The sequence below is a fragment of the Varanus komodoensis genome, unplaced genomic scaffold (genome assembly GCF_004798865.1).
Source record: "Varanus komodoensis strain SLA01 unplaced genomic scaffold, ASM479886v1 scaffold1, whole genome shotgun sequence".
NCBI lineage: Eukaryota > Metazoa > Chordata > Lepidosauria > Squamata > Varanidae > Varanus > Varanus komodoensis.
Window position 1 is genome coordinate 131,121,911 of NW_025335268.1, and position 25,907 is coordinate 131,147,817.

At 42.4% G+C, this 25,907-nt stretch overlaps 1 protein-coding gene across 1 annotated transcript in view; it reads left to right on the forward strand.

The window, feature by feature from the left end:
• The window catches only part of MAPKAPK2 (MAPK activated protein kinase 2), a 95,316-nt gene that overhangs the window by 62,146 nt on the left and 7,263 nt on the right, over nucleotides 1-25,907 (forward strand). Inside the window, exons 2-7 of the mRNA XM_044446382.1 lie at nucleotides 13,985-14,124; nucleotides 15,628-15,692; nucleotides 17,487-17,566; nucleotides 20,270-20,396; nucleotides 22,014-22,089; nucleotides 23,932-24,056. Coding sequence (XP_044302317.1) covers nucleotides 13,985-14,124; nucleotides 15,628-15,692; nucleotides 17,487-17,566; nucleotides 20,270-20,396; nucleotides 22,014-22,089; nucleotides 23,932-24,056 — 613 coding nt within the window. The remainder of the gene's footprint in view (nucleotides 1-13,984; nucleotides 14,125-15,627; nucleotides 15,693-17,486; nucleotides 17,567-20,269; nucleotides 20,397-22,013; nucleotides 22,090-23,931; nucleotides 24,057-25,907) is intronic.

Sequence of the window (25,907 nt, forward strand, 5' to 3'; positions counted from 1 at the left end):
TTCCTATGCATTTCTGCACTTCAGCAAGGGCCTTAAAAAAGACAGGCCTAAACTTTTGACTTGGACTGAGACACCTTTATCCATAGTTTCCCTGAGGGAACTTGGAGGACTTTCTACAAAAAATCAACAGTACTACTGAGTGAGGTGTAGGTCAGTGTTGTGCACCCTGCTGGTGATACGAAAGCTTGGGAAAGAATACTTTGACGCATGAAGCACGGTGAATCAGCGTGAGGCTGCCTATGCCTGTACTTTTGTTGTCAAGGATGTGGTCTGAGGTTTTCTGAGGGCGGTCTCTCCCATGACTTCTCCTAAAACATCCCTGTTTGACATTTTCTTATCTGTGACCCGGTGCAGTGGGGCTGGGGTGCGGGGGGTGGTGTGTGTGTGGAAAATGATTGTCTTCTCTCAGAAGCTTCAGAAGAGAGTTTAAGCAAAGGGCAAGAATGGCAGAAAACACACTGGCTAGATTGCTATCCTTATAGAATTCAATTACTTCTGAAAGCCTGTTAGGTTTCAGTGGGCTAGTTGTGCAATGGGATCCAGAGATGTTGAAAAATGAGATAATGAAGCATAGTGACTGGAGAGGAGAAGCCTCAGTGATGAAGAACCACTCTGTATTTTAATGTCTTAGGTATTACAGTGACTTTACATTAAAAAGGGGACTAAAACATGGGGAGAGGCAGACTGGGTGCTGCAGATTTAAACTGGTTTATTAGTTATTCCCACTTTTCAAGGAACCCTGGAAATCTATCTGGAGTTAAGTTCAACTCTAGTACAATTCCTAAAACCTTCACTGGACTACATTTCCCATGATTCTTGAGGGCAGCCATGACAATTTACTTGGTATAAAACCAGTATATGTTTATTGCTTAGTTATGATGCAGGAAACTAAGTCATAGCAGTGGGGTGGGTCTTGGTCATGTTGGGTGGGTTTGTATGACATGGTAATCCAGAATTACTGAAAGTTTTGCCTTGTGAACAGGCAAGCATGCTGGTGCACATGTCCAATTCTTCCTGTATACAACTTTCTAGCAATTATACATAGGCCTTAACAAATTGGATGAAAGGTTTGTATGTCACCCATTTAAATACTGAAACCATTGTATGATCTCAGCCCATTTCCATTGCATTATAGGAAGTGAGTGTTAGTCTATGCATTTTGTAATATCAGTCTTTTAGCTGTCAAAAGGATACAGAAAGCAGGCAAATAAATTAAGAGAGTGTGAGTATCAGTGAATAATAAAGACTCTCCGAGTGCAGGATTTATCTGTGTAGTAAACTCTCCACCTAAAGAAACAATTACTGGACATTTCCAAATCGTGTGTTTAAAGGTAGTATTAGCTGTACTGCAGTACAGTGCAACCATCCGAATTAGTTAACTGCTTATTAAAGACCTGCTGTACGCATTATATATACACAAGAAACACATAAGTTTGGCTGAATAAGACAGCCTGACGGACAAGACAGGTGGATGCCAAAATGGCACCTACAGCAGTTTCTTAAATTCCCAGTTGTACCCACCAATCAAAAAAGATGGGACCCCTAGCTGCACCAATCAGGGATCCTCTATCTGTGTGTTCTTTAGGGTTCTGTGCAGATAAGCGTTTCTGCTCTTCTGTTCTGGCTTAGTAGGAAAGCAACAAGCCAGAGTCTTCCTCTTATTCCCTTAGCCAGGAGAAGCCTAGTAAGTGCTTAGCTCAATTATGGTATGTCAGGCTTCTCAGCATGACCAATGTTACAGATAGGTAGAGTGAAAAGGCTGTGACAGGCAGTAGATGCCACAGGGAAGCAGTGAGGTGTTTGAGGAGAGAATTGTGCATGCTGTGCAGCCAGCTCTGTGCCCCCTAAGCTATTTTACTTTCTCAGGTGTGGTGGAGGATGGTGCCTGATCTTCATGGTTGAAGTAAAGTGCAGCTGTCACTCTGGTCAACCTCTGTGTGGGGAATTAGGGCCATCATTTTATTCTTCAGCTTGACTGACTGACCTGTCTTACTGTGATGCGGAAACCAACTATGAGGTTCAAAATGCTTTACAACCATCCTTCTGGATTTCACCTTTTCATAGCTGTTTACCTTTCATTTTTTAAAATGCTTGTGATTTTATAATTAGGAATAGGGCTAAGTCTCTGTGCCTCAGAGCCAATTAATCTCAAAACAGGAATCTTTTCCCTCACTTTCAGTGAGCTGGGCTGCCACTGACTACAGCAGAAACCCCGATTGAAAGATATTGGCATTAAGGTGTCTCCTACATTAAGATCCTGCTGGCATTACCTACGTGAATCTTGGGCTGAGAGTATGCTTCCGAAAAAGAACAAGGCAAGGATTAATATGGCAACTCTCTAGGCCTCTCCTTTCTCATCTGGGACTTATTGCTCAGAACTGGCAGTGGGGATTTAATGATTTCTCAAGGTTGGTGTTGGACCTGAAGCCCTACTTTTTATACATGGTGGGCTGTGGCGTTACCTCATAGTGAAGGAAATGAAAGTGATTGGGGACATTTTCAACATTCCTCTCAGAAAGTTCTACCTGTGAAGGGTGAGGATGGTCTAATCCATAATAGTTCTTTAGTAGCTCACTGTGCCAAAGAACTCTTGGGTAACCTCCTGAAAGCAGGTGCGTGTTCTCCCTTCTCCCCTTTATGGGGAAGAAAATTGGACATTTTTAACTTTTCCAATAATTCTTGTGTTTGCTTTAGGTAACCTTTTAAAGAAAAGAGCTATTCGGTCTAAAAAGCATAGGCTGGCAGAATCATTAATAATGCCAAAGTCGTAACTTGAGCATGTTAGCACAGTGTGTCCTTTTACTGCAGGGACAGAGAACGTTTTTCAGCATGAGGGCTGCCTTCCCTCTTAGCCAACCTTCTGTGAGCTGCTTGACATTAGTGGGTGAGCTGAGGAACAAAGCGGGTGTGCATCACTCCTTCCCTCTTATTCTCACACTTCCACACACCTGTTCGTCCAGGTATATCCGCAGATGCACCGTTTTTCTTTGTCACTGGTCATCTGAGCAAGAGGGAATTTGGGGGGGGGCTTTAGATTTCCCCACCCCACTACACAGAAAACAGTTGAGCAACTGTAAAGATGGGAGCCTCAAGTTAAAAGAGGATTGTCAGGTGGGAAGATTTAAATAGCTATGTTCCTCCAGTGCCTTGAGACAGAACTTCCTTCACTTTTATTCCTATCAGGAAAGACAACTAATCAGGAAAGCCCTCTGGGTGTCCACTTCAGGGCTACTGAGCCATTTCACACATACCTTTGATTCTACACAGGAGCTCCAGGCGTATGGCTGTACAAACAGCATAATATTCGAAGCAGGTGCTTGCATACAGGGCTGGCAGCAATTTCTTTGCAAATGTGCTTTTGGGATGATGTGGGATGATGTGAAATGCTGGGTGCTGTGTTCAGGCCACACTTTGAACTAGCTGGTTGGACTGCTTGCACAACGAGGAAAGATTGGGATTGTTCACAGGGAAAGGAAAAACATGCACCAATCCTCAGCAAATCAGGCTGCTTAAGCTGGAAGAAAACTAATGCAGAGTAGGAAGGAAAGGTAATAGGATTGTACCTGATGAAGCAAGATAACAGCACATCATAGCATTTCTGAATCTTTTAGATAGAATGGGAAATTAGTTGAATAAAAAGCATGGAGGAGTGAGTTCTTTACTCTCCCCAGTTCCTTTGTAATCACTGAACTACATCTGATTTTGTAGCTTTTTCCCAGCTAAGTGATTTCATAGAGTAACTATTATGCACAGTGGCCTATGGCATATTTAAGGAATAGTCCGCCGTGCTGACCACTCTCTGGGAGGATTAGCAGTGGTTAGTCTACCTGAAAATGCGTTCCCCAAAGTTTCATGATTTGAGTCTAATTGCTTATTAATTGCCCATGGTGGCAGTATCAAAGCCATGTCTGTACTGAATCTGACTGCAATAAAACCTTTCTAGTGTGAGTCTGTTCTCAGTTTATTTTAAAGCATATTTCACTCTGTGGTCCTTAAAGCACCCCTTGTATCCTTCCTCTGCCAAACAGGTGGTGTTTGGACTATTTGCAAGAAATGGATCTGTATGGGTCTTAAGAGAGATGCAATAATCAGTATTAGTGCAATAACTTTATTAGACCAATCCAAAAGTCAGGAGAAATGTAAGCTTTTGAGATCTTGAGATCTTCTCATTAGGCAAGATAATGCAAAAGGCAGGTTTGAAGGCAGGATGGGCAGTAAGAGAAGAAAAGAAAATCTGACCTGATGATTAAGACAGGTGTCTGCATGATCATTGTTTCAAGATGAAGTGGAGCAGAAGGGCTTTGCACATAGTATAACTGGTAAAACAAAAACGGTATAAAAGAACACGCTGTGTCTTCCTGCTTGCAGACAGTTCTGAGTAGCAGCTCAATTTTATATTTTCAAAAATGGAGGATCCAATACATCCCCTCTATTGCTCCCAGCAGTCCTATGTCTTATTAAAGTCTGATCTCAGTGTTTGCTGACCCTCTTCTCTTCCACTTCATCTTGGAGCTCTGAGGATGGTGACACCATGACTTAGTTCCCCCCATCCCCTGCCCAGCCTTCCCGACCAGCCCCTCTCCAGGTTTTGCAATGTCTTACATGATGAAGAGAACTTGAAACATTTTGTGACTTTTTTGTTGGCCTAATAAACGTATTACACGGATGCAGATTTGGATCTATTTAAGGTGCAATCCAATGATGTGCAGACAGAAGAAAGTCCTATAAATGTAAGCATGCCTTTCAGAAAACCATGCTATACCAATTACCTAATATTTGAGAACCAAGTGTTGGAATGTCCCGAGTGTAGCTTTTTGATTAAAAAGTTTTATGGAGCTGTCATGCTGTTGAGATGAAATATCTTTGGAAGAAGGGAGTTTAAATCTTGTTTAAATAAAATGAAAATAAAAGGCATGTAGCAAGCTGTTTTTCAGGAAAAATATTTCAATAGGGAGGAGGTGTTATATAATTTAGACATTATTTTTTGCATCAAGATATGTTTGTCTCAATTTCTGTCTTCTTCCATATTGGAATGTCGACTTGTCCAAGCTAAACTAACATCAGACAGGCAAAGAACATTCTATTTAGTTGCAAGCACCCTACCCCAGAGTTCTTGCAATTACCTGCAACTAAGGGTCAGATTACATTAAATATATAGCATTTATTTTACTCAAAAGTAAGTGCAGGGGATGAGGACTACAGTGTGTAACCGCCTCCCTCTGCCCACCAAATCTTCCGTGCATGGCTGTTGCTAATAATAAAAAGTCCCCATTGGTCCCAGCCATTGGATAGAAGAACTGCTGGCCAATTTATTCCGTGCCTTTCTAGTCAATGGGAGATATTTCCTCCATGTTTGATCAGTACAAAGAATCCAGAGCACATTGTCATTTTCTAGTAAAACATGAGAGTCCCATGGGACTATTAGTGTAATATACAAGCTAAATAAAATAGACTGGGCTTAGGAGAATGGAGTGTCCAAAGTGTAGGTAGTGTATTAGTCTCTAGGAAGAAAAACAGCTTTGTATATAGCTGAGACACTTTTCCTTTCAGAAAACCATGTCCCCTCAATGAGAACCCCATCCCTTTTCAAAAGCCTGGAAGGCTTTGGCATGCTCACTATTAATAGCTGGAGTATGATTCCAATAACATGGCCTTCAGACTCCAAGGTCATGCTTTAGCAGTGGGTGGCCTGGGGATCTCCCAGTTTCACAGGGAGGCAAGGCAATGACTTCCTCTAGTCTCTTAGGGCTGTATTATTTCTTTTGCTTTTTATAGTGACTCTATTTCCTGTTTCCATATCAGATTCAAAATTGCTTCCAGAGAATACAATGTTTTCCATAGTCACAGGAGCTGTGTGAGATTCAGTTGAAAGGGTTGTAAATACAATGTTGTAAATACATTGTGTATTGTAAATACAGGGTGTATTGTAAATACAATGTGTGATTCAAAGAACCTGGAAACAAAGTTGGATAAACAGAGAGCTGGAAATGATAGAATCCAACCCGCTACATTTGTTTTCCTGAAAACACATTGAATTCCATTTCCAAATATTAATTTGCATTGTCATAACAACCCACTTGTTCTCTGTTCTGGTCATCCAGGATCCTCCTCCACTGATGCTGTACAATGGCAGTTGATTGTGGGGGCTTGTAACCCACAAGATTTTATTCCCTAAGCAAGCTTTTATTCCAGTACCCATTTGCCCAAGTAACTTCCATGACACACAATGCCGCTGCTTTTATGTCTCTCTCACATGGTTTCTCTCCTTTCATTCTTGAGTGTTCATGACCAGCTTTATTCTGACTTTTTCTCCTTCTTGCATTTCATTCATGGCATGCGCCATAATATGTGTACTCAGCTGGCATTGCCCTTCCCTTCCCTTCCCTTCCCTTCCCTTCCCTTCCCTTCCCTTCCCTTCCCTTCCCTTCCCTTCCCTGCAGTTTGTGTGGGGCAGAGGAAGGACTCCATCTGGGCTCAGACTCTACAAAAGGGAGCCTTTCTTGCCTCCCTTACCCCACCCTGGCTTCTTTCTCTGACTTGCTAATGCCCTCCCCACTTTCCCCTGAAGTTTGTGGTGTCTTTTCATGTTTTTCTTGCTTGAGAAACAACTAGTTGATATGCATGTAAATCAGTTTATCTTCACTGGCTTGCAACTAAATCCCATTGACTTCAATAGAGCTAATTCACGGGAGAGTTCATACAGGAAGGGGCTATCCTTGCTTCCTTTTGGGTGGAGGGAAAGGGTTAGGGTCAGGGTCTCACTGGCTTGGAAGGACAAGGACAAGAACAAGCAGCAGCAGCCTTTTTCCTCTTTCAGGAGGAATTGACAACATTTCTCCCCCTTTAAACGTCTCTGCTTTTTCACATCACCACAAGTGCATGCAGCTAACCAGGTGGAAAGTTTGCAGGTGTGAAGGCTGTATTTGCCAGCTCTTGGGTGGAAGAAATGGGGGTGCTGTTCTCAATGGCTGCACCCTGAATGGGTTGTGGGAACAGAAGCAAGCAGATTCACCCTTTCTTTCTTGTTCCCCGTGATTTGGTGGGGTAAGGGAGGGAAGAGCTGGTTTGTGTGTGTGTGTTTAATTTTCATCAGTTGAGCTAAAACCAACACAAAAATAAGGGAATCTTAAAGGGCCATTTTGCTTTCTGGATCCTCCTGACATGTTTTGGACACTATCAAGCACTAACAGTACTTGCTAATACACTAAGGAGTATTTACCTGACACATCAAGAAAACTGGGGATAACCCACCTTATCTTGCCATGTGTGCTGACAGCAAGAATGCATGATATGGAGACAGCAGCACCATGAGAGGTGCTGGGCTCTCCCACACTAGAGACATTCAGAAAGAAACTGGACAGCCATCTGAGTGGGATGGTATAAACTGGTGTCCTGCAACAGCAGTGCATTGAATCCAATGGCCATCTAGGCCTCTTCCAATTCTACTGTTCTATGATTCCATGATGCTATCTTGATGAAATGAGCTTACTAGCTGTGGGAAAGGAACCAGCACTTCAGTACTGCTGTGTTGCCTCAGCAAGGGAAGACCTTCTTGGGTGGCTGGGTTTGGAGGTAATGCTCACAACCTAGGGCTGGCAACTTTTGATCCTTTACAGAATGCAGAACTGAGGAGCACACCAGCAAGTCATGGGTTAATTAATTATTCACTATGGCAGAGGAGAGATTTCCTCTGGATGCTCAATAATATTGAGGTGCTGCTGAGCTGCTACCATTTGCTTCTCTGCTGTTAACACGCAGGTGGTTGCTATCATGTTTGATGGGAAAATAAGAACCTTCACAGGTTTATAAGCATTAGCCCTTGCATCATAGTTGTCCTTTATCTAGAAAAACCATTTAACTAGCTCTTGTTGGTTGTGCATGTGTATTTATAGAATGTAATCCTATTCATGCATTTGTTTCCCCCTTTTTGCTAGGTTACATGCGGGTAGGTCATTAAGCAATTTCTCATGAAAGAGGTCACTGTTCCTGCAATTCATTTAGCTGTTTCTCCTTCCCCTTTGCCTGTGTTCCAGGAGGCCCTTGCCTTTGTTGTTGCAAAGACACAGCTATGATTTGAAAAAAGGGAGTTCATTTCTAGTATGGCAAATCATTGCAGAGTGCAGGTCTACCGGTCTTAGTTATATATGGAATTGGAATGTATTTCCACAGGGTGTGAGGGCCAATATATGTGGAATTGGGTGTAGAGTCCAGCAACCTGTAAAATCCAAGTTCCATTATAAGCAACAACCCCAACCCCAAACCCAGTTATTAGCCCTTCTGGCTGTGAGGATAAGCAGTGACGTTATACATGTGGCTGATGAGAGTTCTTGAGATCCACACCCTGCATTACTTTCTGCACTGCCCTATGATTAGCAGAAGCAGAACGTGTTTGTGTAAAAATATAAGACATGCAGAAATGATGCAGGTTGCATGTTTTCTTGACACATGGTTTGCATTGCCTGATCTTTTTATTTTTTAATTTAAAAGTATGCATAGCCCTGTTGTCTCCAAATGGGGGCTGTGGGGAATTATTGCATAGCAGGTTAAATGCCATTCAAAGGTGTATCCTTTGGGAATTTGAATACGTCCCAAGGAGTTTTTTCTTTCTTTTCCTCCTTTTGATTTGCAGCAAAGAACTCTGCCTCACTGGCCCAGGGTTTATTCCCGGGTCCCAGTGACTTTATTGGTGTGGAGCCTCCTCCCACCTCTGCCCACATGTGCAGTGAGTGGGTTTGGACAGTGCTGAGACTGTGGCTTGCTCTGGCCAGCACCCTGCCGCCTCCCTCTTACCCTGTGCCGACTGGATGCCTGGTGGTTGGCTTTATCACAGGCATATTCCACAGGCCACGTGCCGCATTCTTTCCACAAGCTGTCATCGACTTGTTGCTGTAGCATTGCTGGTTGCAGCTTGGGCTCCAGGGAAACCTCATTATCTGCTTTCAGAAGAGTGATGTTTAACTAAATATTGGAGGCTTTAACTGCCACATCAACAGGCAATGCTGACATGTGGTTAACGGGAGAATGCAGCTGACCCATCTCCATTCCCCCACCTCTCCTTTCTTACATAGTGAACTTAGCAATGCAAATGTTTGTACCCTAAACTCATAGAAGATCAGAAGTCTGCCTCATTTGCATCCCCAAATGTAACACCCACAATTTGTGGACAAAGCTTGCATATTCCTCACAAAATGAAAACTTCAGAAAAAAATCTGCACTTTTAAAATGCACATTTTGGGAAACTGCATTTTTATGCTTTAATGATTAAAAAGCATAATCAGTGGGAAAGGTACATATGCAGGGATGCAGTTTTTAAAAGTGCGCTTCTCCAGTTCAAACCAGGAGTGCAATACTTGTAATGGGGAATAAAGAGGCTTCAGCTGGAACTCAGGGACCTCAAGCCTCCCCTAATCTTCCAGCTTGCATCTTCTTACTCAGTGGCTATGTTCGCTCATTATGCTAAACCATGCCATGTTGTACCCACGTGGTGTGATATCTTACCTTTGGACCAAGGTTCAGACAGGTGCATGGTTTCCATGCATGGGTGGCTTCCACCTTCCTCCACCTTTCTTCCTAATGGTGGCATGGATCCCATCATCCCCCACAGTTGAAAATCAAGCATATTGTGCACAGCACCTGCCTGCCTCCCCTCACTGGCACACACTCTCCCTCAGGTGTGGCCTCAGCCAGCTGCCTTTGTTCCCCTGCTTATTCTCTAGAAGAGCTGCAGTAACACCAGAGTTCCTTGCTCTGTGCCAACATACAAGCATACTGCCTGCAGCCACACCTCTTTCCCCTCCCTTGCACATGTAGCCACACTCCCCTATGCACACACTGCCATGAACTGCCTGGACAGCAGCACGGGCTCCTGTGCCAGGAAGCATGTCCTGCCGGGTAGATTTTCCTATAGGAAGACATGTGGACTTCTGCCTGGAAGAGTTCTTCCTCTGGCCCTGTGAACAGTGCTTCTCACACAGCTGTGCAGAGGCAGGAGGGTAGGGATAGCAGGGCCTGTTGGCAGTCCCAGGGAGAGTGTGGTGGCACAGCCGCATTGCTGGATACTGACCAGTGAACTCAGGACCTACCTGAACTGAATACAGCTCAGTCCTAATACAGAAAACATGCACTCCTGGTTATTCTAAGGTTTCAGTATTTCAGCAGTATAACTTAAATTAACTGTTCAACTATGAATCGTTCTTGACTTTTTGTCGGTTGCTACTAGAAAATGAAAAGAGATTTATATCCATCTAGGCTCCATCAGACAGACTAGAACAACTTCACATTTAGACACCTTGACTTCCTATATTTACAACCCTGCCATGCATAATTAACTCTCCCTTGTTTATGCTCCCATGCTAAGTAATAGTTTGCCACAGACAAATGTGAGGAGGAGAAGGCTTGCTGGGCTGACAAATATTTTCTAGGAAACAGAAAGGAAATGGTCATGTTTGAAGTAATGGGCTCCTCCTGCTGGATAAGCTGAACATATTTCTATTCAGAGGCATGGACTTGGTTCACTAATAACAAAAATCAGAGTATGGGTTCATTATGGGTTAAGTATGGATTGTCATTGAATCATGGGTTGTTGTTGATTATGGATTGTTGTTACATGCAATCCCTGCACCATTGTTTCACTGTGGATTGCTGATCACAATGGAGTGTTCACAATCCAGCAACAAACCATGGGTTCTCTTCCTGGGTTGTTCATAGTTAACAACATAATACAAAGTTTGCATGGGATGGCCACCTATGATTCACTGACTGCCCTTGATTCAACAACAACCTATATTAATGCTTGTTGTTCTGTGCAGAAAAAGCCTATGTATTCTGTGGCAGAATGCAAAGCTGACCAAAAGGACTCTCTTGCAGAACAGTAGCATTAGGGTAGGTTGAGTTTGCTGATGTGACAATATATGTGGCATAGAAGGAAATATTTGTGTGTTGTGAGCCACCCCGAGGCTTTGTTGCGATGGGGCGGCATAGAAATGTTTTAAATAAATAAATAAATAAATAAATAAATAAATAAATAAATAAATAAGGTGACCAAATTTCCTGACGGCACGTGATTTCTTCCAGTGGAGAGATGTCACTAATGAAGTCCAACAAGGTTCTGTATTAGGGCAATTGTTTTTCAACGTATATGTAAATGATCTGGAATTAGTAGTAAGTAGTGTTCTTCGCTGTGGCCTCTGTGCATCGCACATTATGGGTGCTGCGCCTGCGCAGTGCCTGCAGCTGGGAAAGATTCAAAGTTTTAACGGATTTTGGCGGGAACTCCGCACCCCTTCCCCACGATAAAGGGCGAAGTGCCTGCCATTTCCCCAGTAGTCTTTCCACCGACTGACCACCAGCCCTAGAGCCGTTCATTTGCCTTCACTTACTCTTTGCATATTTCTTATTATTCTTGTTGTCTTGTTTGTTGTTGCTTTTCAACGTATTTGTAAATGATCTGGAATTAGTAGTAAGTAGTGATGTGGCCAATTTTGCTGAGGACACTAAAGTTTTAGGAAGTTTTTTTTTTTTTTTTAAAGCATCTTTTAAGGTATCGGGAGTGGAACTTAGCATGGCCAAGTGAGAAAGAGGGCTGAGCCCCTGTTCCTTTAATAGTTGTACAGAAGAGGGTATTTCAATAGGGTTAGCTTGTCATGCAAGGTGCACCAGTGGACATATTGACATTGTGCTGATATAAGCCGCTGCCTGCACTACATAGCTAGCTCTTTGAGAAGGGTGGTGGCTTTCTGCCAAATTTGGCATTACTATTACATTTTGACAGTGAATTGCTTCTTCTGACTGTGTGATAGTTGCACTGTGTAGGCAGTGGTTTATGTTAGCAAAACATCTGTACCACTTGTAGAAGCATTCTCTTGGATTCTTCCCAAAGTTACTGGGAGCATTACCTCTTTCTCATTTTGACCCACTGGCAGCAGAAGTATTTGGGGATTTGGTGTAGATAGAGCCAAAAGTACTGAGTGGGCCACTTCACATGTAAACACAGCCCATGGGTTAAAAAGCAGGAGAAAATGGATACCCTCTTCCTTGATGCCTGCCTTCCACTTTATTCAGCAATGCATGACTGGCTCTTCCATAAGGTGCTTAGTGCTGGGTTGTTTAGCCTAGCAGGTAACCCAACAATGGAATCGTTTAATCTCCCCCGGGTATTTAACTCCTAACCAACACAGCAATCTGTGTATGACACACTTAGCAACCTATGAAGGAACTGAATATAGGTTGCTAAGTAAAAATGGAAATGGTAGGCATACTTTAGGCAGTGTGTCCGCTCTTTCCCGCTTATGTATGGCAGCCCATGTCATGGATTGTCTAACCTATGGCTTCTTTTTACATGTGGACCAGGTCATAGTGACAGCTTTTTGTGTTCGAGGCTCAAGCTAGGAACTATCAAGTTACCCATTCTGCTCATGTTTTGGCCATTATTTTACATGGTTTCTGTGCATCATATATATTGGCTCTGTGTTGCATGGAGCCTGTTTGGGAAGATTCAATAGCTAAATTGCTGCAGAGATGACTTGCATGTTACTATGTCTTCCTTTGCCTATGACCAGCCTAGCTGCAACAAACAAACAGCAACAAATTTTTTCCTTTATTGTTTTGATTTTTCAAATAGGGCTTCTTTATTTGCTAAATATTTTTCTAAATACAACTTTAATCAGTAAACTAACAATTCAGATCTGCAAATGGGGCATTTTAATTTCCCATATTACATTCATACTGGAACTTTCATACCTGATATCTGCTTAACTGTAACAACCTGCATCTAGAGTCCTCTGGCAACTAAGCAGCAGGGGTTGCACTTATCTGCCACTAGATGGCGAATTTGAGCTTTATACATAGATTCTCTGCTATTTTACCCCTCATGGTACAGCTGTCTGCTGATAAAGTAGTTCAAATCCCTGCTTGTTTGTGAAGCTCTCAGTGAGGCATTTGGCCATGTTTCTGCTTTTCTGATGGTTGCTTGGGATGGGAGAAGACAAGGTAGGCTAGACAATAATCTATCCTAAAGCTCCTGGGATAAGTTGGGGGGAAATATAAATATTCTAGCAGAATCAGTAGTAATGATTGCATTGATCTGCTTAACCTATCTTATGTTCATAACTTGATGATGGTGGTGGTGGTGTATGTGTCTGTTTGTATAAAATAGCTAATGCATTTCAAACCAAAAGAGACTTCATATTGTATTAAATTCAGTCAGTGGGGTCAGCTCATGCATTCAGCTATCAGTCAGAGATAAAATAGCATGTGTGGGCCTTTCATTTTAAAATCTATGTTTCAATTATGTTTTTATTTTAATAATTTGTACTGATTTACATTGCATTTTAATTTTGTATTTCTTAGACACCCAGAAAATTTGTGTTATTGAGTGACTATATCAATTATTATACATCATTAGGCAATACATGAATTAAGGATAAAACTGGCTCTTACATACATTGGATTCACAGTGTTATCTCAGAGTTCAAGGGAGGGGACAATCCCCAGACGTTGCTGGATTACAATTCTCATCAGCCCAAACCTTCATGGTCAATTGTCTGGGAAGATGAAAGTTGAATCTTCAAGGTGCCCACAACACAACACAACCTAGAGTCATCCTCAAACCTGAGAGACCTGGATTCATATACCTTCTTAGCTATGCAGTCATCACTTATGCACTCAGATATATTACATTCTGTGCCTCAGACTGTAAAATGGAGTTATGATCTGCCTCACCATTGTGAACATGAGAAATATAAGCTATGCAAAGGATGCCATATTTCTCAGAAGCACATCTGTCATAAATTATAGGGAATCCAAATCTGGGAAGGAAGTATCTCATGAAGCAGATTCTACCCTGCAGTAAACTGTGTGTAATGATTATCAGTAGTTAATGATTGTCAGTCAAGGATGGTATTAACAGGTGTGCTAATAAAAGTTTAGTGGCGGCAGAGGGCAGGGGATGAGCTCACATTTTTTCCTTTTGCTTTCCCTATTCTAGATGCTGCAAGACTGTCCAAAAGCACGCAGGGAAGTGGAGCTCCACTGGAGGGCATCCCAGTGCCCTCATATCGTGAAGATTATGGATGTTTATGAAAACCTTTACCAGGGTCGGAAATGCCTCCTGATAGTCATGGAATGGTGAGTGATGCTGCTTGCTGGGATGAAGCAAGCCATGCAGTTTGCTGCTGCTCACTTGGAACTTCCTAGCTGGAATCACAGCTCTGGAAGGTGACTTGTCGGCTGTCTAGTACAATGCCAGGCTCACTGGAAGAAAGAAATCCAGAAACCGCATAAGAACTCCTGTGCTTCTATCACCATGTATTCAACCAGTGGATATGCATGGGTTTTCTCTGTTCAGGCCTGTATATAACAGCCCTAGCCACAAAAGCAGCAGACCTAATGCATACAGCTATTATAATGTCAAGGGCTTCTTTCCAACCTCAAGTTTACTAAAACGACAATGAAATAGATCCAAAAACAAAACAAAGCAAAAACAAAGGTCTTGTGACAAGTAGCTATTTTTTTTTTTTTTTAGGTCTTCACCTGGTGCCAGAAAGAAAGTAGGGAAGATGCCAGGCGAATCTCCATTGGGGGAGCATTGCAAATATTTAAAACATTTCTATCCCTCCTTTATCCAGGTGGATCTCAAGGCAGCTTATACCCAGAGCATAGCAACGCATTAAAATATAACTATAATATATAGCTATATAATTCTGACTATATGATAAAATAAGTTTTTCTAGTGAAGTTTCTCAGATTCCCTTAGCCCAATCTGCGTAAGTCAAAACTAGCACCTTGAATTATGCTCAGAAGCACACTGGAACCCAGTTTCAATCTTGCTAGGTTCATGCAATGTGTTCATTATGGGGTAATAAGGTTAGCAGTCTCAGAACCATGTATGAACAAGTCAAAAGTTCTGAGTGGTCTTCAGAGTTAGTCCTGTGCATAAAGAGAATAAAAACAGCCTTCAACTCAGCAGGCTCACTTATACCACAGAGGCTGACAATATAGAAATGTCTTGGCATGCTGACAGGAATCTCGGCCAACAAACCCTCCCTTGGCAGGGGGTTCCATGTTAAGATCAATGCCAAGTTTAGCTAGAGTTGGAATGAACCTGGGATGACTGAAAACATGGGAATTTATATACTAGAGCATTTTAAATTGTGCCATCTGTCATATTTAATTTGAGATGGCCTTAAGCCCCCTGTGCAGAAATGGTGGTCTCTCCTCTAAAATCACCCCTTTTCTGCACAATTAGGCTTCTAACAAAGCTTCTGTCGGTGCCAGTGGAATCTATTTAGAAAGTCAAATTTCCACAGTTGGACTTTTGGGCAGGGAGAGGGGGTGACACCTGATGAAACCCCTTTCAGTCCAAGGGCTGATTTGTACAAGTTTGTAAGGTATCAGTGAATGACCAGCAGATGGATGTGTGAACTGATTAAAAAGTATTGTTTGGAATATTCACAGGCAGTATGAAAGCACAGGCTGTGGTGTTTGGTCTGTGATCCTTTTTTCATCTGTGCAGGTTATCACTGGAGGTCAGAACATGTCTTAACATGCATTTAGCATTAGTCTGACAGCCCCGGTTTGCTTATGCAGCCAGTAAGTCATGTTGTAACTGAATTTGGTTGTGACTTTCAGCTTGGATGGTGGGGAACTCTTCAGCCGAATTCAAGACAGAGGAGACCAGGCTTTCACAGAAAGAGGTATGAGGTGATACCACAGATTTCACAAAGCTTAGCACAAGCACTACTATGTTGTGCCTTTACGGTGTGTGAAGAGCCATAACACTTCAGACAAAAGTGCTTGGTTTCCAGGACAGCCTTCTCCCAACTTAGTGCACTTCAGACATGTTTTACCTCAGCTCCCATCATTCCCAATCAATTGGACAGTCAGGCTAGCTGGGTATGATGGGAATTTCTCTCCAACACATCTGGAGGTGAGGGAAGACTTTTTAAGGGCTAAATTGTCTCATTTTATTTTGCAAACCATGCTTTAGAACAGGTGTGAGCAGACCTCGTCCTTGTTGGATCCACTTAATTTTTATATTAGTATTATTAGTAGTAGTAGTATGTTAAAACCAGCAGGAACCAAGTGCAAATAGTGCGATAGTTACTGCTGAGTGGACAGGGGGCTTGAGTCAGAAGCAGTATATTGGATCAGGATCAGAGCCAATCACCCATGGCATCCTATGAGACCAGATATTGGGTTGTCCTGGCAGCACAAAAAACAAGTCTTTGTTTGGGTTCCTACAAATCAAGGCTGCTAATAAGCCTTGATTTGTAGGAATAAGCTGATTCAGAAAAGAAAAAGAAAAACCCTGCTGTGCTTTTGGCAAAACAGAAACAAAAGCCCTTGTCCTTGTAGTGAAAAGAATTGGTTTACCTCTAATTTCAGGACTGTGAAAGAGACAAAGGCTTGCTTGCTCCTTGCCTTTTGGTTTTCTACTTAGTGCTAGATAAAGTTTGCCATGATGTCAACATTGCAAAAGTGTGATCAAAAGTGTGATTCACTGCTATGCATGAATGCTGCTCCCCCAAATTTCCCACTCTGTTCACAGGCAGTGAACAACTCTGTTCTGGAAGGGTAAACTTTCTTAAAGAATTTCAGGGGAACTTCGCTTTTGTGTTGGCAGCAGTGCGGGCCTTTTTAACTGGGGACTGCTGGCTAGCAGCTGCCATTCCTCTCCCTAGCAATGCTTCAGACTGGTGATTGCAATCTTGCCATCCCCACCTCAGGGATGCCTTGGGAAACAATTTGCAGCGGGGAAAGTGCTATTTGTCAGTTTGTCAGGCCACCACCATCACAGGTGGCAGCATAAAGGACCAGTGGATGTTGCCTGTAGCACCATCAGTCCTCAAATGTCTTTTTAAGAAATTGTCCCCAGAATCACCTCTTCATGATACAGCCAGAGTCTTATGTGAGAACTGTTTGCTTGGCACTTACTCTTCTGATTTAAAGAATAAACCAAAATAAGAGATCACACTTGGAATCATGGGTTTCTGATTTTAGGCAAGTGTTTAACATGATCCGTTGATTTAGATGTCATAGCAAAGTGTGGGTATCCCTAAAATCAAAATTTAGAGGGAAGCCATAACCTAATGCACTCCAGATGTTTGGAATACAACTCATCAGCACTAGAACCAATGATGGGAGATTATGGCTATAGTCCAAAACTTCCGGAGGACATCAGGATACCTACAACTACTGACTGGAGGATTATCTGTATGAAATCACTGTAAGAAACATGACACTATATTCTCCTGGTTCTCCCAGCAGCCACAAATGGTATGCAAAAGGTGTACTAAGCATGCAGTATAACAATATCAAAGCTAGTCATAAGTTGTTAATATGTTCCAAAGGGACATGACATGGGACTGTTGCTTTCATGGACAATCCGTATAATGCTTACTTCTGCTCTGAAATTTGCCTGTGTCTTTGTTCTATGTAACTCTTTTTAAAATCTGAGAGACCATTGCTTATTTTCTTATCTTCTCCAGAGGCTTCTGAAATCATGAAGAGCATCGGAGAAGCCATTCAGTATTTACACTCAATCAACATTGCACACCGGGATGTTAAGGTACCCTTTGCCAATCAGTTCACAGAACTTTATTAACCATTTCCAACAACTCTGTCCAAATGAAAGTTGTTTCCAGAGGCCGAATGAGACATGAGTCAAGTCTGGCTTTAGGTGACTCTATATTTCCTAAGAAAAACACAGACAGATTACTGGCGTGGGAGCAAGCCAGGCTGGGAACATAGTATGGATGGGTAATTAATTCTTTGAATACTGGCTTGGTGGGTGTAGAACTGAATTATTTAATTGTATCATCATCTTACAGTTCATGGTTAAGTACAATTCACACCGCTCCAGCACTGAAATGAAAGCAGGTGATGACCTTGAAAAATATTCAGATACCACAGCTAGTGCAAAATGTGGCAGCCATTCTTTTTTTCTGGTGTGTGTTTTATAGACTGTATAAGACATGCCTTGAATCAACTTCCAAGCCCAATTCAAGGTGCTAGTTTTTGGTAGAGACCCATCAAAGCCTTCTGTGGGGCAGCACCCCAGTTGTGCAACTCCTTGTGGATGAGGAGGTTCAGAGAATGATGATCAGATTTGCAGGTGGCACAGAACTGGGTGGGATAGGTAGTACCCTGCAAGACAGAAAGAAAATTCAAGGTGATCTTAATAGGTTGCAGTGTTGGGCTGAAAACAACAGAATGAAATTCAGTAGAGGAAAAATGCCAAGTTCTAGGAAAAAGAAACCAATACATGGCCCAACAATACCACAGGTGAGAAGGATCTTGGAATTGCTGTAGATGACAAGCTGAATGTGAGTCAACAATGTGATGTGGCTGCAAAAAGGGCAAATGCTATTTTAGGCTGCATTGATAGAGGTATTACTGAAGAAATCATTCTTTACTCAGGACTGTTAGGCCTCATCCGGAGTACCGTGTTCAGTTCTGGGCACCACAATTTAGGAAGGATTTGGGCAAGCTGGAAAGGGTTCAGAAGAGGGCAACAAGGATGATGCAGGGGCTGGAAACAAAGCCCTGTGAGGAGAGATTGAAAGAACTGGGCATGTTTAGCCCTGAGAAGTGAAAATTGAGACATGATAGCATTCTTGAAAGGTTGTCACAAGGAGGAATGCCAGGATCTCTTCTCATTCATCCCAGAATGCAGGACATGGGATAATAGGCTCAAGTTACAGGAAGCCAGATTCCGGCTACTAGACATCAGGATGAACTTGCTAATTATTATAGCAGTACAACAATGGGATCAATGACCTAGGGAGCCTATAGGCTCTGCCACACTGGAGGCATTCAAGATAGAGCTGGACAGCCATCTGAGGGGTGGTTTAACTGAGTCCTGCACTGATCAGGGTGTTGGTCCTGATGGCCGGTTCCAGCTCTGCTTTTGTATGATTCTATGATTCCTAAGACAGTTAATGATTCCATTTGATTAAAATTCCCCATGGACTATTCATGCTAAGAATCCTCATTTGCAGTATGCTTTTATGTGTTTTGTCATAACTGAAGAGATTTCCGGGTGTCAAAAGCATGATGTTTTCTTTGTCTGTCTATTCTTAAAAAGCCAACTTCATTGTTAGAATGAGAGGAAGCTGCTAAGATCTAATTGTCATAATGAAGACTCAGCATCCCTGGAGCAACACTGTGGGCTTGGTGTGGTTTCCCCTTCTTTGCCTGTTCCATAATTCCTCATTACCCAGGTTAATGCCATTCCTCATTTGGTTTGTGGCAGAGCATGTTTTCTGTCCTAAGTGAATTTCCTCACTGGGAAACCAGGTCATCACTTGTTTCTCTTTGACTTGACTGCCACATGTGCCCTTATATGTGCACAAGCACGGCCTCATATTGTATACATTAAGAATAGCAAGGATGGGTATGTATACACAAAAGCGGATGCTGTGAACACGGTGAGCCTTGCTTTTGCACTGGTTTTCTTTTTTCAGCTGAGCAGCAGCTTGTCTGCAGCCGAGGTGCAGATGCGTGGATGGCTCTCTGCTCTGCACACACGTCTGTCTTTTAGGTCCATAATGTATTTTATTTTCATTCAAGAAGCAAAGTGCTGTCTGGAATAATATAGATATACACTCTGAGAGAAGTAGAATCTTGTGTACATTTGCAGATAGGAAGGGTTTTGTTTTTTGGCTGTACCTTCTCTGTGTCTTTTTCCTTCACTCTCTAAAATACACGCAGCCATTCACATTCTCACTCAGTTGCGTGGATGTTCATGCACGTGTTCACAATACTCAAATGGTTGTATATCATTAGCATGCTACTCCCAGACAAATGCCATGCATGCAGCCTTAACAGTGAACCAATACATGTAACATTGCATCCTTGCTTCCTTCTCTGCTGTTTGACCAGGGAGGTTGTTCCACTTTCATATCTTTACACTGCCAGTCAAAGACATTTTCTTAGTTCTTTTAAAATACCAGCTGAATTGTTTGAGCTTACTCTTGTTGACGTTGATAGCCTCCAATTTTTATTCTTCTCAGCTTTCTTTACTGGTTGTTTTCCTGTTCTTTTATTTAACTTGTTTTCACATGATTGTAAAACTGCCTGGGGGACAATTTTTGACAGAGGTACAAGGAGAAAATGTATAAATAAATAAATGCTAAGTGAGTCTCTGCATCAGCATATTTTTCAAATTTGTTATAAATAGAATATACTGAGTCCTACTATCTCCCTAGCTAGGCTCTTGAAGGTGGTGCAGAATGTTGACTTTTCTTACCATGATTGTGTTCTCTTGCAGCCAGAAAACCTCTTGTACACCTCAAAAAGGCCCAATGCTGTATTAAAACTCACAGACTTTGGCTTTGCTAAAGAAACTACCACACATAACTCTCTAGCTACACCTTGCTACACGCCATACTATGTGGGTAAGTAAATCACTTGAGAGTATTGTGTCCTTCTAAGACATGAATCGTACAGCATTGTATATGCAGAGAGATGGTGAACTCTCCTGTTTTGGAACCTAAGCAGGGAAGCATATGGGGATCAGGATTTCTAAGCAATGAGTTTTATCATCTCATTGCGTTTAGTGCATAATTTAAATTAAATGGCCCATCAGGATTGGCATGTCATCCAAACTAGGCAGAGCAATTTCAAAATGGGTTACAGGGACTAGCTAGTGAACCACTCAGCAAAAGGAGCAAAAGCTCTGCCACTCTTCATGGTCTCGTGTGTATTGATAACAGTGACACTGATGCCCAAGTGACATTCTGGAGCACCCCTTTAAAAATCATTTTTTCTCTCAAGAAAACAGTGGCAGTGTTAGTAACTGTTAAATTATTATTTATTATTGTGACTGTTGGTCCTTCCTAAGTGTGTGTGTGAGTGCACTTGCCATCTGAGAGGCATATTCTTTCCTGGTCAATGTCCTTGTCTGTTTCAGCTGTCAAAGGGGCCAGCAAAGTGGAGTAGGTAACAGATTGACAAGGAACCAGGGTTTTTTAGAACTCTAAAGGAACTACAGTAACCACAGCAGTAAGTGCTCTACAAAGGGGCTGCAAAAAGGTTGGGGGAGCCAATGTTCCCTCTTTCTGTGGTGACTGGAGACTCAAGGATGTCTGAAGAGGTGGAGGGAACTAGTAAGTATCCGTTCAGCACTTAAAGGCAAGAGGATGAGGAGATGAGGTTGTTCCTCTTACTTTTGGCACACCTGTGTTCACTGTTCTTTCTCCTTGATAGGTGCTTTTCAGTGGAAAGCTAGGCAATTGTCCACAGATCTGCCTATATGCAGTCTCACCTTGCTGATTTTCATTGATGTTACCTATTCCACTTTGCTGCAAGTTTTGAGAGAGAACAAAGATTTCTAGGGTATGAACCTTTCAAACCAAGGTTCTTTCTCATCCAAAGTGCTCTGGCTGTTTGCAGGATTGGTTTTAACCCCCTCGGAGGTTCAACTAAAATATTGGGGAATGTTACTATTCTATAGAATTATGATTTAAAGATAAGTACAGTACATCTCACTGTAGTGCAGAAGACTATGACCAGGCAACCTCTGTGCTCTGCCAGCATCTTTGTGGTATCAGGAACAACATTTCTTTTGGTTTGGGGTCTTTAAACCAGAATTGAACAGGATGCCTCATCAAACAGAGGATGCCTTGAAACAGTGAACTGTCCTCCATAAGAGAGGACACATGGCCACCCAGCCTGTGAGTAGGCCTTTACTCATGAGTAAGCTGTCACCCACAGAGCCCTTGTTCTTGGCCAAAGCCATTGTTTCAAAATGCCACAGGAGGAGTGTATTATTCTTCTCCCTTGGGCTGGCTGCCTGGACAAAACGGAAGCTTCATACCTCCATGGAATGGTTACTGCTTCCCCTGAAGCCTGCCTTTCTGTCCAGTCCTCTTCCTTCCCGCCTCCTCAGAGCCAGCCAGAGGCTCTGCTCCTGCATTGGAGGCCTCAGCAAGGTGGGTTTGTCCCCTGAACTTCCACATCCTATTAGCATCTGACCAAGCTGATTCTTGTGTTTCTTTTTTGTCCCCCTTTAGCTCCAGAAGTATTAGGCCCAGAGAAATATGACAAGTCTTGTGATATGTGGTCCCTTGGCGTCATCATGTATATTTTGTAAGTAAGCTGTCCCTCCGCACTGCTTAGCACCATCACTTGTTCTGTATGTGCGATGCAAGAGCGTAGCGTGTTCCAGCATTAGGAATGCAGGGGGGACCTCTGCATACTTCTTCTTTTATCCGGTTGCTCAGTTCAGGACGCTTCCGTATGAACATTGAGAGACAACACTAAGTACCCTAGTATGGACACAGCTGGCGTTTGCCCACTGTCCTTTGCATGGCATAGCTGCCCTGTTCTAATGATTTGGAGGCTTTGAACCGGGTCCGATGTGGCCCTGCAACCTGTATCTCCTGGGTTTTTCACAGTTCCCTTAGCCATGCTCGCCAGTCTTCTTCTGCAGCTTGGAGCTGGGAAGGGGTGATGGTCAGGAATAGTCCCCCAAGTTGCACTGCACTTGGGCATGCAATGTAACTACAGTTAAGAGCCCTTCTCCCATCTCTAGCTTCAAGCTGGAAATGTGTGGGCTTTGACACTGTGGCAACTGACTGTCAAGTCTACTTGAGCACCTGGGCAGCCATTTCCAGTGTGGGTCCTAACCTTCCTTTCCAATGCCAGAAGATAGGCTTCAGCTGCCAAGGTGCTCAGAGTATGCTAGCCCGGTGCTCTAAGTTCATGTTTAGAGCTGGAGGGAATGATAAAGCTCTTCAGCTCAGCTGGGCCGGGCCTCAAAAGCCCCGTGCCACTGCAAGGCTGGGCCTTGCCTCATCCTTAAGTTGCAAATGTGTAGTGGCAGATTGTCCTTGACCTCATGCGGAGCTGAAGCGTGAGGCCTGGGACAAGGTAAGGGACATAGTTCTGGTGATCTCAAGTTTTAGCTTGTTTACTGAGGTTCACCAATACTTGTTTACCTGCTGCCTAAGGGGTGAGGAGCTCGGTTGAAACTGGAAACTGCCATTCTTTAGAAGGCAAGGAGAGAGTTTAACAACTGAAGATGACTCTGCACCAGTTGTTAAGCCAAAATGTTATTTCAGATGCTGTGATATTAATCACTGCTTATTTGTAATCCATAATGCTTGGCTTTTCTTCATAGTCACAAATATGAGGTGTGGGGGGAGAAACCATGTTTTCTCAAAGTCATTTAGTATTAATGGCCCCTTAATAACCATTTAGTTTGTTAGATTTTTCTTTTCTTTTTTCTCATATGAATTCATGTTTTTACTCTCCCAATGCCATGTAACAGCTCACCTAGATAGAATACCTCCTTTGCCATTTAAATAATCTAAAAGGAGTGGAGAAGTCTGCCTTTTTTGGTTTTTTTGTTTTTGTACAAAGGCAAGTGAAGTACTGAAGTGGTTCAAAATCATTTTATTACTCATTTATTTATTTATTTATTTATTTGGGCTATTTCCAACCATCCGTTCGTCCGTCCATCCATTCATTCATTTATTTGGGCTATTTCTAACCGTCCAATCACTCTGCATCTCTGGATGGCTCGCAACAGATTCCATAAATACAAGAGTTATAATTGTTCCTGGGGATGCTGCAGAAAAGGAAAATCATTTGCTATCAGACACGACTTTGTGACTAACAACAACAGCAGCAAAGGCTTAATTTGCACATCCATTTTTCCATCCAGGGGTAGATGGATGGTGAGATAAATGCCATATGCTTGTCATTGCACCATCTGTGCAAACATGGTCGCTCTGCCATTTGGGCTATGATTCATTTGTGACAAGTGGAGTCTGCAAGCAGACCAGCTTTCCTGTGTGGCCTTTATAGTATAAGCAAGAAAAACGAAACTAGTTACAAGCACGCACACACGCGCATCAGCACATACTGATATTCAGAGTGAACTTTCAATCAGCATGCCCTTTTACTATTTTTTCCCTTTTCATGCAGGCTGTGTGGGTATCCCCCTTTCTATTCCAACCACGGTTTGGCCATTTCTCCCGGTATGAAGAAACGGATCCGGATGGGTCAATATGAATTTCCAAACCCAGAGTGGTCTGAGGTATCTGAGGAAGGTAAACCTGCTTGTGAATCCTCTTGTTCTGTTGGGAAAAACGGGATGTGAGGTATAAAAAGTTGGCAAACCAGGGCTTTGAAAATGACCCCAGCTTGTTTTGTGTCTGTGTGTATTTTCTTTTTAACATGGAATTTATAGTTAAAAATGCAGGCAACACAAAGAAACTAGCTAATTAAAGCTGCAATTAAAGCTCTTACACACACATTCACGTGTGGGATCAAATCCTCTTGACCATGGTGAATTTTTAAAGAAAACAAAGGATTGTACAACTGAAGGGGAAAAAAAAACCTAAGGAAAAGGGCACTGACTTTGGCTGAGAGAATTTGGATGTGTACATTGTGTAACTGAATCATAACTAGAAAGTATATATATAGAAATATGTATTTGATTGAACTTTGAAGCTTCTGGGCCTCCATAAGGGATAAATAGGTACTACAATGCCATGGGATTTTAAAAATACAATCCCTTGCTTGCTGCACTTGCTGAATAATTCTGGTCTCCCAAATTTTAGCAATCCATTAATCTTTAGTGGAATTATTCCTTTCCTTTACCTAATTAAGAAATAGGATAGGGTCATATCTTAGAGGACTGCATGCAAGAGGTCCCAGGTTCAGTCCATGGAATCTCCTGGTAGAGCCACAAAGAGCTTTTGCAGAGCAGGGGTGGGGAACTTCTGAACCTCCAGATACTGCTGGCCTCCAAATTCCATCATCCCCAACTGGCATAGTGAACATTCTGGGATAATGGTGGTGTCCAGAAATGGCTGAAGGGCCACAGGTTTCCCAAAGCTGGTTTAGACAGCAGTGAACTGGCTGGAACAATGGTACAGTTCAATTTAAGGCAGCTTCTTAGAAGATTTCAGGTTTTTTTTTTGTTATACATGACTTTCAGCTTCATGCTACATACAACTTTTGCTGCTGTGTATAATTGTTTTAAGAGGTCTTTAAGCAGGAAAACAGGTTTATTGTTTTCAACATTATGAAGAAGCCTAGTTTTAGGTGCTACCTATGGTGGAAAAAAATCCTTTGAGAACATCTACTCTGTTGCTTATTCTCACTGAAGCTGGAAGTAAAAATTAGCCTGCCCACGTCCCTTCCAACAATAACAAAATGGTTAAAGCCTTGTAGGTTTAAGGTGTTGTCTACTGAGAACTCATGCTTCCAATATATTTGTATTGATTGATAAGGTTACAAGACAGGTCCAGACACCATGACAGTAATTCCATTCCAAAGATTCACTGGTCATTCTCCCTTGTCATCTAGAAATGGCATTTGGAAGACATTACAGATACAGGATGTTAGACCTGTAGCCAAGGAAACAGCCAAGGTACCATTTATTGGGAATGTACAAAGAAAGAAATCCATGTAAAACCACCAGCTTCAGTGCGGCTTGAAAATAAACACCTAGAGTCTCAGGACGATATGGCAAACATGGTGGACACTGAGAACAATCAGGTCCAAACAAACTAACAGTAGAGGATATGACTGGAAAGGGAGTAATGTACAGACCAGTCCTTTTCACCAATGAAACCCCCTTCATGACTTTTCTTCCATTTGACAGTTCTCTGTTTGACAGTTGTCAAACGAAAAGTGAAGCAACGAATTAACCTATTTGTACTTTGACAGGTGACATCATCCAATGCATTGCCTGGTCAACTGCACATTCACAATAGTTGAAATTGCACACCTGAGCACCTCAAAAAACTCATGGATAAAACAAAAATAATGCAAAGCTCAGTGCAATGTTTTAAAAGTAGTGCAACAGCATAGCTGCTTTCTTGTGCAACTTAACACTCTGAAGGGACTGTCACATTGGAGATCATGAAAAGCAATCTCAGGGGCATGGAGAG